General features: G+C 44.6%; 1 protein-coding gene across 19 annotated transcripts in view; it reads left to right on the forward strand.

Annotated features, from left to right (window-relative positions):
* The window catches only part of LOC109866901 (CUGBP Elav-like family member 2), a 51624-nt gene that overhangs the window by 23483 nt on the left and 15560 nt on the right, over nt 1-12581 (forward strand). For all 19 annotated transcript variants that reach the window (XM_031801037.1, XM_031801039.1, XM_020455786.2 and 16 more), the window contains exon 3: nt 9582-9664. In XM_031801037.1, coding sequence (XP_031656897.1) covers nt 9582-9664 — 83 coding nt within the window. The remainder of the gene's footprint in view (nt 1-9581; nt 9665-12581) is intronic.

The raw sequence follows: 12581 nt of genomic DNA on the forward strand, positions 1-12581 counted from the left end.
GTTATAATAGATTAATCCCCTAATAAGCACAGCTGTGGGGACACAGCTGTGGGGACTTTGGGATAGGCTGTGCCACCCATTCTCCTTCCAGAAAGCAAGCACCATGGGACATCCCCATATAGCATGCAGAAAGGTACTTACTTCACCCTTGCATTTCCAGCATGAAGTATTTATCAACAAACCCATTTTTATCTGAGGTCCAGTAGTATCTGAACAATCTAATTTATAAATGTATCCCTGGTACACCACCCTACATTGGAAACACATATTTTTTCCATACATTTGATATACTGAAGAATATACGTAACTGTCTTAGGATTTATATGATCTTGTTTGATATTGTAAATTTAAGATCCATCTGCCAAATCAACCTTAAATTCTCAGTTCCCATGTTGTGCATGACTCTTTTTAAAAAATACTGTAGCTGACTGTGATATTTCTTCAGGTCCTGATAGGATATAAATACTATAATTCTGCAATGTTTGGTTGTATTAGAGAGTGTCTTAAATCATTTTCCACACACAGTCTGTGCCGGTATTTTGTTTTCATGCTAGTGAGGGCCGAGAATCCACTCTCGCATAGGTACGTGGTTGCAACGTGTCTTAACAGCGTGATTTACCAAGGCAAGAAACTCTGAGCGCAGCCCAATCCAGAAATCTGGCAGTGGCTTCTGATTTAAATTCAATTTTAATAGAATCACTTGTTGCAACTTCGATGAGGCTCTCTTGTTCAACGATCGGTAAGAGGACTGGAGGCAGGGCATGAAAGGGAGAACAAATCCAGTTTGTTGTCCGTTTCGGGAAAGTACCTGTGTTATTGCTCACTACGGTGCTTTGCTATATCACATTTGACTTTGTCTGTAAGTTTGAGTTCATTTGCACACACAAATCATACAATGATGGAAAGACCTGTGTGTTGTCCTTGTTAATGCAGACAACAAAAAAAGCTCCAGCTTCTTAATCACAGCCTCAATTTTGTCCCGCACGTTGAATACAGTTGCGGAGAGTCCCTGTAATCCTAGATTCAGATCTTTCAGGAGAGAAAAACACATCACCCAGATAGGCCAGTCATGTGAGAAACTTGTCAGACAAGTGAAAATTATGGTCATTAAAGAGAACTTTAAGCTCTTCTCTCAAGTAAAAAAAAACGGGACAATACATTGCCCCTTAATAACCATTGCACTTCTGTATGTTGTAAAAGCGTTACATGGTTGCTGCCCATATCATTTGCATAATGCAGAAAATACATAAGAGTTCTGGGGCCTTTTACACTGTAGTGTCCAAGACGTCTTTCAAGCTGTCAGGCATTCTCTTAGCAGCAAGAGCCTCTCGGGTGGATGCTGCAGTGTACCCAAGTGGCGTTGGGGAGCAACTGCTTGCACGCGCGTTACCACTCTACTATGTCTCCCTGTCATGGCTTTTGCGCCTCCAGTACAGATACCAACCCATCTTGACCACCACAAGTCCATTTGACGTCACAAAGCTGTCCAGTACTTAAAATATCCTCTCACGTTGTCCTGGTTTGCAGAAGAGGATGTCTTCCTTAATTGACCCCCCCCCCCCCCCCCCCCCCCCATAAACATAATGGACATATACCAGGAGCTGTGCCAGGCCCGCCACATCTGACTCTTCCAGCTTTAACTCATAGAATTCACTGGCTTGTATGTGAAGCAGTAATTGTTTAAAAAAGTCTTCTGCCATGTCACTGATGTGTCGTGAAACAGTGTTGTTTGATGAAGAAATTGTCTATAGTTTTTTGGGGGGGCTTTTTCCCCCATCATTGTCCCAGCCATGTCTGCAGCAGCAGGAAGAATTAAATCCTCCACAATAGTATGGGGCTTGCCTGTCCTAGCCACTCGGTAGCTCGCCGTATAAGACCCTTGTAGCCCCTTATTAATGGTATCTGTTGCTTTTATACATGTCTTACTACTTGAAAGTCTTTATTCTCGCTCAAACTCCTGTGGCTTATTTTTCAAATTTTTACCTGCAAGAGTAATGGTTCATGTGATTGGATGTTAATTATTTGACGATGCTATTTCAAATATAAAGCCCTGTTGGGAAGTATAAATGTACTGTTTGGAAATGTGAATCACATTTTTATTTGGCGTACCCTTACCAGCATTGTGCGTACCCCTGGGGGGGAAATACCTGCCCTAGTGCATGCAGGCATTATCTAAGCCATGCCTCCCAGATAGGAAAACATACATTTATGTAAACTGATGGGTTGTGCCAATATTTTTGTTTATACCGGGAAATTCCAAGCCTCTGGGGCGGCAGGTAGCCTAGTGGTTAGAGCCTTGGGCCAGTAACCGAAAGGTTACTGGATTGGATCCCTGAGCTGACAAGGTAAAAATCTGTTGTTCTGCCCCTGAACAAGGCAGTTAATCCACTGTTCCCTGGTAGGCCGTCATTGTAAATAAGCATTTGTTCTTAACTGACTTGCCTAGTTAACTTTTAAAAAATTATGAAATTGAACCCATACCTCTCGGGAATGTTGTAGGATTGGGTTAGCCTCTTCAGTTGGCTGTCTCTGAAAATGTTTTTGTGTGTTTAAGGCCACAGTAGGCTTAAACGAGGCTGTGAGACCTCTCAATCTGAGTCCATCCCAAATGGGAATCATAATTTCCACCGTGTCTTGCCAATTTGAATACTTCAAATGATATGTTGTATGGTTCTACATTGGGTGATGCTAGTCCTCCTTTATCCCTTGGAGCATGTAACTTTAAACAGCGTATCAAATGTATTTATTTAGCCCTTCGTACATCAGCTGATATCTCCGTGCTGTACAGATACCCTGCCTAAAACTCCAAACAGCAAGCAATGCAGGTGTAAAAGCAGGGTGGCTAGGGAAAAACTCCCTAGAAAGGCCAAAACCTAGGAAGAAACCTAGAGAGGAACCAGGATATGTGGGGTGGCCAGTCCTCTTCTGGCTGTGCCGGGTGGAAATTATAACAGAACATGGCCAAGATGTTCAAATGTTCATAAATGACCAGCATGGTCAAATAGTAATAATTACAGTAGTTGTCGAGGGTGCAGCAAGTCAGCACCTCAGGAGTAAATGTCAGTTGGCTTTTCATAGCCGATCATTAAGAGTATCTCTACCGTTCCTGCTGTCTCTAGAGAGTTGAAAACAGCAGGTCTGGGACAGGTAGCACATCCGGTGAACAGGTCAGGGTTCCATAGCCGCAGACAGAACAGTTGAAACTGGAGCGGCAGCACGGCCAGGGGACAGCAAGGAGGAGTCATGCCAGGTAGTCCTGAGGCATGGTCCTAGGGCTCAGGTCCTCTGAGAGAGAATTAGAGAGAGCATACATAAATTCACACAGGACACCGGATAAGACAGGAGAAGTACTCCAGATATAACAAACTGACCCTAGCCCCCTAACACATAAACTACTGCAGCATAAATACTGGAGATTGAGACAGGAGGGCTGTGGCCCCATCTGATGATACCCCCGGACAGGGCCAAACAGGAAGGATATAACCCCACCCACTTTGCCAAAGCACAGCCCCCACACCACTAGAGGGATATCTTCAACCACCAACTTATCTTCCTGAGACCTGGCCGAGTATAGCCCAAAAAAGACCTCCGCCACGGCACAACCCAGGGGGGGCGCCAACCCAGATAGGAAGATCACGTCAAGTGACTCAACCCACTCAAGTGACGCACCCCTCCTAGGGACAGCATGAAAGAGCACCAGTAAGCCAGTTACTCAGCCCCTGTAAAAGGGTTAGAGGCAGAGAATCCCAGTGGAGAGAGGGGAACCGGCCAGGCAGAGACACCAAGGGCGGTTCGTTGCTCCAGAGCCTTTCCGTTCACCTTCACACTCCTGGGCCAGGCTACACTCAATCATATGACCCACTGAAGAGATGAGTCTTCAGTAAAGACTTAAAGGTTGAGACCGAGTTTGCGTCTCTCACATGGGTAGGCAGACCATTCCATAAAAATGGAGCTCTATAGGAGAAAGCCCTGCCTCCAGCTGTTTGCTTAGAAATTCAATTAGGAGGCCTGCTCTCTGGCACCTCCCATCACTCTTATTGATTCCTGAATCAGCTCTGATTGCTGCTGTCAAGGGCTCAAAAAAATATATAGTAAAAAGGAGAGGTGTGAGAGGACTACCCTGTTGGGTTCCCCTCGAACAATAAAAGAGATCATACCAGTTTGTGAGTACTGCTGCTCGTGGATTGGAGTATAAATACCTTAACCCACTTGAGAAAAACATTTCTTTGGACCTTGATTTTTCAAGGGTGTATGTGAAAAAGCCCAACTCTACCCTATCGAATACCTTCTCCTCATCTAGGTATAGTCTTTTTCACTCAGCCACGTGAGGTGAAGCAAATGTCTTAAGATTCTGTGGCGGTACTACTTTTTATTATACATTTTTTTTTATATACAAATTCCACCTGATCTGTGTAATGAGGTACAACCTTCTCCAGCCTCATGGCTAGTACTTTGGAGAGCACCTTACAATCAACTTATAATACTCAACAGGGACACCGTCTAATCCTGGTGACTTTCCAGACTTCATTGAGGTGATGGATGTTCTTATCTCAGATTCTAGTATAGGAGCATCCAAATCCTGTATTTGCAAATCCTGTACCCCCGAAGCGCTATCTTTGGTTGGGGGGGCATTACATTTAGCTAGGTCTAAGTTACATTCAGACTTATAAAGCTTTGAGTAAAAGTCACACCACATTGTTCATATATCTTTTGTACTCTTGTACTCACTTCCATTTTTGAAAACCGGTATCTTTTTGTTTAATTTGTCTAGACAATTTGACTTTTTTCACCATTTTCGAAAGTATGTCCTCAGCCGAAATATAGCATATTTAACTTTTTTTGTTTGTTAAAGATCTCATGTAATTGAAACTTCAGATCAGACTTGTTTCAATAGTGACTCAGTATTTTCCCTTGATTTCTCTTTTTTTCCCCCCAGCTCTTTAATTTGAGTTCAACTCTTTCTCTACCTTCTTTCTACTGGTTTGCTATTATTTTGCTTCTAACATAAGCTTTAGAGGCCTCGCACACCATATTCAATGTATCAGCGTAGTGTTTGAACAGGAGAGAGAAAAAACAACTTTGTCTTCATCGAGGGGTAAAGATGAACGGTTTGGTCTTGGAATAAGGATGTGTTAAGCCTCTATCGAAGGCTTTTCTTAGCCTTATCAGCCTCTATCGAAGGCTTTTCTTAGCCTTATCAGCCTCTATCGAAGGCTTTTCTTAGCCTTATCAGCCTCTATCGAAGGCTTTTCTTAGCCTTATCAGCCTCTATCGAAGGCTTTTTTTAGCCTTATCAGCCTCTATCGAAGGCTTTTTTTTAGCCTTATCAGCCTCTATCGAAGGCTTTTCTTAGCCTTATCAGCCTCTATCGAAAGCTTTTCTTAGCCTTATCAGCCTCTATCGAAGGCTCTTTTCTTAGCCTTATCAGCCTCTATCGAAGGCTTTTCTTAGCCTTATCAGCCTCCACTGCTATAAATAATTCCGTTGCGTGGTCAATCTATCACGTCTTTAGTCATACTCTTGTAAAACTAGGACGTTATCTATCCTGGAACATGAATGGTTATGTGAATCAAATATATTTTCCTTCTCTCTTTAGGGATTGACAAGTCTCCACCCACCCACATCCCTCATTGGTGTGTATTGCTGCACTGACACTTGGTACAGTCCAGTGACCAAAATAGCGTTGTAGCTATACAGTCTAAAATGGCAAAGTACTTGTAGCTATTAGTTCGCCGAATTGTGATGTCACCGTTTCTTTGCGATAGTGTCTCCCACACAGACTATCCCGTATAGAACTCACTGGCCAATATAGCTATGCCTTGTTTCTGGTCCTCTGAGTTTTTCTTCAGGAATTCCAGCGCCCTGCGATAGTCATCGAAGCTCTTGTCTTTCACCCTTCCGTGTAAAGCGTTAGCACAGCTAAGTAGGTGGGGTCCTACTAGGTACATCCAACTCATGAAGCCTCTTCCTTGTTGCGGAAAAAAAAAACTGATCCGCCAGCTCCGTGGTCCTATTGGGAAAGAAGGATAGCGTGTAGCCCTTCCAAGTCACCCCCCCTTCTGATACATTCCCTTCACAGCGACGATACACTATGCAGAAATCACAATTCCCCCCCCCCCCCTTTTTTTTCCTTCAGTTTCCTGGTTACAAAAATGAATAGTAAGCTTTTAATTTCAGTTTGTGACAAAGCAAGCAAGTAGTGTAGACTATCATTGTACCATCTAAACTGCTTTGAAAGGGCTTTTGCATAACCAAAAATATTGTGTTTGACGCTCGTGTGTGTATATAACCGAAAGTAAAAGACTGCAAAGACTGGAACTTAAGAACAGGAAGCATAAAAATAGAGCAGATCTACTGCTTTGTAGACTTGCTTTCAATGAGAATGACGGCCCTAACACACATTTCTATGTGAATTTGGTCAGATCGCCCAAAAAGTGACACATTGCAGCTTTTTAAGTGTAACTATTAGAAATCTGAGATTATTATTATCTCCAGCTATGCATTTGGTTTGCTAAGTGGCTAGATGTCAAGATCATCATCTTGGTTACAGCAGAGACATTCAACCCCTTCCTGGCTCAAGATCCCTTTGACCTACATTATAATCTTTTTTTTAAATAGTGCCCCTTGTACAGTACAGAAACGATATGATAATCTGCATACCTCCCAATCCCTGCCATTGAAAGTAACCCGGCCTCCAGGTGAATGTGAGAACACAACGACAGCTCCTCTGCTATCTATGGTTTATTGAAAAAAACGTTTAAAAAATTATGGCCAGATTTCTCAATCCTGAGGAATTCAAAGCCATAATCTACCAACCAGTGTTTTTTTTTACTTTTATGTGGCTTGTTGAACCTTCTTTGGTGATGGGATTTTGTCTGGGGAGTGGACTATCTGGAAGTGCCAGTGCCTCAGAGCTGGGCAGGGAGTTGTTGTAAGGCTAGGCCTAATCTCAGTTGCAGTCTGGAATTTTCTCAGGTATCTTGTTCCCGCCTCCGAGCTATAATAATATAGTCTTCTGCACTGTTCTAAGCAAGCGCCACCTAAAAGTGAGCTACTCTCTCCATTCTGTTATTAAATGATTAGGCTTCAGTATAAACGTCTAGATGGGCTACATGGATGGATACCTGGGCATCTGTGTACTTAATGGTCAGACCAGTGTCTGCTAGATACTGCTGAATATAGAGCACATTGTGTGTCTTGGTGTGAGAGGATGAATAGTTCAAAGCAGAGGAGCTCTCTCGCTCCTCGGCATAGAGTAGTGTCAGCTGTGATGGCCCATTGACATGTTAATTTAATGGTAATTTATTCTAATAGATAATCTGGGTTGATCACAGCAGCCCTTTGCCTCTGCTGACTTTATGTGAGGTTTATTCTGAATTGGAGGATGGAGGCTCACTCTTTCCTTCTCTTCCTCTGCCCCCCCCTCCCCCCGTGCGCTCTCTGTTCTCCTCTAGTCAATTCAAAGGGTTTTTATTGGCATTGGAAAACATGTTTACATTGCCAAAGCAAGTGAAATAGATAATAAACAACTGTGAAATAAACAAAGAAAAAAAAAAGAAATTGACAGTAAACTTTACACTTCCAAAGGGAATAGATATTTCAAATGTCATATGGCTATTTATGGTTCCTCCTGACCCCTCCCCCGCTGCCCCTCTCTCTACTCTTCTACTCTCTCCCCCTCTTCACAATCTCTTTCACCATCATAGCCTGGGGGCCTGGACCCAGTAGTCCTACCCCCTGTTGGGTGAACTGGGGAGTTTCTTCAAGGGGCTTTGGTGACGCCCGTGCTGCGTTTTATCCCCCCTCTCCATCAGGGGTTTTGTTTGAATAATCCTGGTTCTGTATCTATATTGAGCAGTCAGATTTGAAGTGCTGTGTTTATTTTAGGTCATGTTGACTCCAGGGTATCTTTTGTGAGATATCAGAAGGTAGAGATGGGTCTGTTTTTTATTTATTTATTTAGCCTCATCAGAGTGAGTGGCTGTGCTGAACAACGGAAAGGGGTGGGGTGGGGGGTACACTCAGCTGCCTTTTTGGAGAGAGGACGTCGAATGGCTCGACGCGATACTCTTTATATGCATCTCTCTACACAGCACGGCCTGGGTAGGAGAGCGGCGCTTCGACACTACAGTAACGGCATCACACACACACACACACACACACACACACACACACACATCCTGTGAGGGAAGAGAGCTGCACTCTGCAGTAGCAGCATAAAACAACATTATGTAGGTCAGAGACGCTGCAGTGCTCCACTTCTGTGTGTTTGTGCGCTTGCTCTCTACCAAGCTCTGTGCTCCCAGCTCAGAGTAACTGACAGGATGGAACGCCACTGGCGGTCTACTGGGGCGGAAGGATGAGAATTTCCCCCACCATCCCCTCTTTCTCTCTCGTTCTCTCTCAGCCCCCCTCTCTCGCCCGTTCTCTGTGCCATTGTGTGTACTGTACTTGCCTTTCTAAATGTGTATTCGCAGCACTTCACACTGATGTAATGGAGTGCCGTTCTCTGTTAAAGTGTGGGTGGACAGTACAGTGGCCCTCTACCACTGATCAGTGATCCTGACCGACAGCTAGCCCCTTGGTCTCCTGCTCTCTGCCCTTTCTGTGACGGGACAGTCGTCATGTGTGTCAACTGTAGCCTTCACCCTCGGCCCTGTCGCTTTATCTAGCCCATCTGCCAGCTAGGAGCCACTGCCTGTCCTTTGCCTGATGTACTGTATGTTCAACCGTGGTGCTGAAAATAACGTGGCACTTGTTGTGCGCGGCCCCCATGGATAGAGGGCCGTAGTAGGGTACTCCCATACCGGGCATTAATATCAGAATGACTGGTAAGTGCGTTTACAACCATATTTTTTGGGGGGGGGGTTACTAGGTGCCTATTTCAAATCACCAGTTGCACAACAATGCGTATCCATCAGAATATTTTAAACTGTCCATAAAGCACTCAGGACGGCCGCGCCGTGTTCTGAACGTGTGACGCGGTGCGCGCCGTGTTCTGAACGTGTGACGCGGTGCGCGCCGTGTTCTGAACGTGTGACGCGGTGCGCGCCGTGTTCTGAACGTGTGACGCGGTGCGCGCCGTGTTCTGAACGTGTGACGCGGTGCGCGCCGTGTTCTGAACGTGTGACGCGGTGCGCGCCGTGTTCTGAACGTGTGACGCGGTGCGCGCCGTGTTGTGAACGTGTGACGCGGTGCGCGCCGTGTTGTGAACGTGTGACGCGGTGCGCGCCGTGTTGTGAACGTGTGACGCGGTGCGCGCCGTGTTGTGAACGTGTGACGCGGTGCGCGCCGTGTTGTGAACGTGTGACGCGGTGCGCGCCGTGTTGTGAACGTGTGACGCGGTGCGCGCCGTGTTGTGAACGTGTGACGCGGTGCGCGCCGTGTTGTGAACGTGTGACGCGGTGCGCGCCGTGTTGTGACGCGGTGCGCGCCGTGGTGTGAACGTGTGACGCGGTGCGCGCCGTGTTCTATTTACCTTCCATTTCTTGTCTTGGAACAGCGTTGCTGTACGAGTTACGTTACTGGTCTCTCATTGAATTCTGTTTTTCTCTCCTCCCCGCCCCCCTTCTCTCCTCTAGGATGCTGTTTTGTAACGTTTTATACCAGAAAAGCTGCCCTGGAGGCCCAGAATGCATTGCACAACATAAAGACCTTAACTGGGGTGAGTAAGCAGGAAGCGTGTGTTATAGGGGTAACCACATTTACTCGACTGGTCGGCTGTTTAGTCGATGGGCTTAGTCGACCAATATGTTTATTCATTTTTTAAATGTTATATTTTTTGGAGCAGTGACAATTTAAAAAAAAATATTATGCCACACGAGACGCCGGTCTGATTCACGCCTGTCTCAGTGAACTAATCCATTGCGAAGGTCATGGGGATGGCTCACCAGTAGTACATTTCACTGTTAATTTGATTATATTATTGCAGTCTTTATCATTGTAGGAGTGGACATGTTGTTTGCAGCGCCTACAACCTATTATTTATATATACACACACACACACACACACACACACACACACACACACACACACACACACACACACACACACAGTGGGGCAAAAAAGTATTGTCAGCCACCAATTGTGCAAGTTCTCCCACTTAAAAAGATGAGAGGCCTGTAATCTTCATCATAGGTACACTTCAACTATGACAGACAAAATTAGAAAAGCTTAAAGAAGAAGTTACAGGTCTGAGAGCCAGAAATCTTGCTTGTTTGTAGGTGACCAAATACTTATATTCCACCATAATTTGCAAATAAATTCATTAAAAATCCTACAATGTGATTTTCGGAATTTTTTTTTCTTCTTTGCATTTTGTCTGTCATAGTTGAAGTGTACCTATGATAAATTACAGGCCTCATCTTTTTAAGTGGGAGAACTTGCACAATTGGTGGCTGACCTAAATACTTTTTGTGTGTGTATTAAAAAATAAATTGTGGAAACTAGTGGAATGGAAATAATATATATATATTTTCCATTCAATGAGTTGTCAATGTATTCATTGACACGAGTGCTCCAAACAAAACACAATCTTGAGTAAGGACACGCGCCTGATCACACAGGGAAGTGGGCCTAGGCTACCCGGCCTGCACACAAATGTTGGCCTATAAATGTGCCCATTCAGATTTATGATACGTTTTCTGGCTTGTCTTAATAACTTCTTGATGCACCCATTCCTTTAGCGTGATCATTTTGATCAACACCCGCTTCAAATTAAATTACTAAAACTATTACATTTTCATGAAATCACAAGTGCAATATAGCAAAACACAGCTTTGTTTGTTGTTAATCCACCTGGCGTGTTAGATTTCAATACAGCCTTTTGGCGAAAGCATAACAAGCGTTTATGTAAGAACATCTCTCTCAGTAGACAAAATATTACAAACAGCTAGCAGCCAAGTAGATTGGTCACGAAAGTCAGAAAAGCAATAGATTAAATCGCTTACCTTTGATGATCTTCGGATGTTTGCACTCACGAGACTCCCAGTTACACAATAAATGTTCCTTTTGTTCCATAATTTTTATTTTATATCCAAAATACCTCCATTTTGTTTGGCACGTTATGTTCAGAAATCCACAGGCTCGAGCGGTCACGACATCGCAGACAAATTCCAAATAGTATCCGTGTTGTCCACAGAAACATGTCAAACGTTTTTTATAATCAATCCTCAGGTTGTCTTTAAAATATATAATCGATAATATATCAACCGGGACTGTCACTTTTTCAATAGGAGAGGGAGAGACAATAGCTGCCCCACTCTGTTGCGCAAGCAAAACTGCTGCTGGCACCCAGCCATCCAATGATGCGATGTGATCTTTCTCGCTCATTTTTCAAAATAAAAGCCTGAAACTATGTCTAAAGACTGACACCTTGAGGAAGCCATAGAAAAAGGAATCTGGTTGATATCCCTTTAAATGGAGGCAAGGCATCCAATGGAACAGAGCGCTTTCAGGAAAAACAGCACTTCCTGGTTTGATTTTCCTCAGGTTTTTGCCTGCAATATCAGTTCTGTTATACTCACAGACAATCTTTTAACAGTTTTGGAAACTTTAGAGCTTTCTATCCTAATCTGACAATTTATATGCATATTCTAGTTTCTGGGCCTGAGAAATGGGTATGTTTTTTTTGTGCCAAAAACGAAAATCCTGCCCCCAAGTTAACTCGCCTTCACTATGCAGGTTCTCCAAAGTAATATTTTTCTTCGCCACCAACATCAAGTAAACAGTCTGTTTTCACATCCATTGAGAATGATAATAGTTCCTTAACTTAAGGCTTAAGACAACATCTGCTTAAATGGCAGAGCGCAATTCAAAAATATTTTTGGGACATATTTAACTTCCATACATTCACAAGGGTAATACACCAACTTAAAGCTTAACCTCTTGTTCATCTAGCCATCGCTCAGCCAGCCAGTCATGCTGCTCCTTACCTCAGCCAGCCAGCCAGCCAGCCATGCTGCTCCTTACCCCAGGCAGCCAGCCATGCTGCTCCTTACCTCAGCCAGCCAGCCATGCTGCTCCTTACCTCAGCCAGCCAGCCAGCCATGCTGCTCCTTACCTCAGCCAGCCAGCCATGCTGCTCCTTACCTCAGCCAGCCAGCCATGCTGCTCCTTACCTCAGCCAGCCAGCCATGCTGCTCCTTACGCCAGCCAGCCAGTCATGCTGCTCCTTACCTCAGCCAGCCAGCCAGTCATGCTGCTCCTTACCTCAGCCAGCCAGCCAGTCATGCTGCTCCTTACCTCAGCCAGCCAGCCAGTCATGCTGCGCCTGGCATTGACTGGAGTCCCATGGCGCGTCAGTGGAAAAGCTTGCGTCCCTGTCTGTTGCTAGACCTGGGTTCAAGTACTATTTAAAACTATTTCAAATAGTTGAGCTGTTCTTGAGCTTGTTGCAATGGAACCAACCTGCAAAACCTGTCCTGGCCACCCATTTTGGCACACCGGGCAGGCTAATGGAAATGCTCAGTTATTTGAAAGATTTCAAATAGTATTTGAATGCAGGTAGGCCTGCCTGTCGCACTGACTCTGTGCCTTCCTCTTCTTGGTGAGTGACGCCGGTCCTCATACTGAGAGGGCC

The sequence above is a fragment of the Oncorhynchus kisutch genome, linkage group LG22, assembly GCF_002021735.2.
Source record: "Oncorhynchus kisutch isolate 150728-3 linkage group LG22, Okis_V2, whole genome shotgun sequence".
Classification (NCBI taxonomy): domain Eukaryota; kingdom Metazoa; phylum Chordata; class Actinopteri; order Salmoniformes; family Salmonidae; genus Oncorhynchus; species Oncorhynchus kisutch.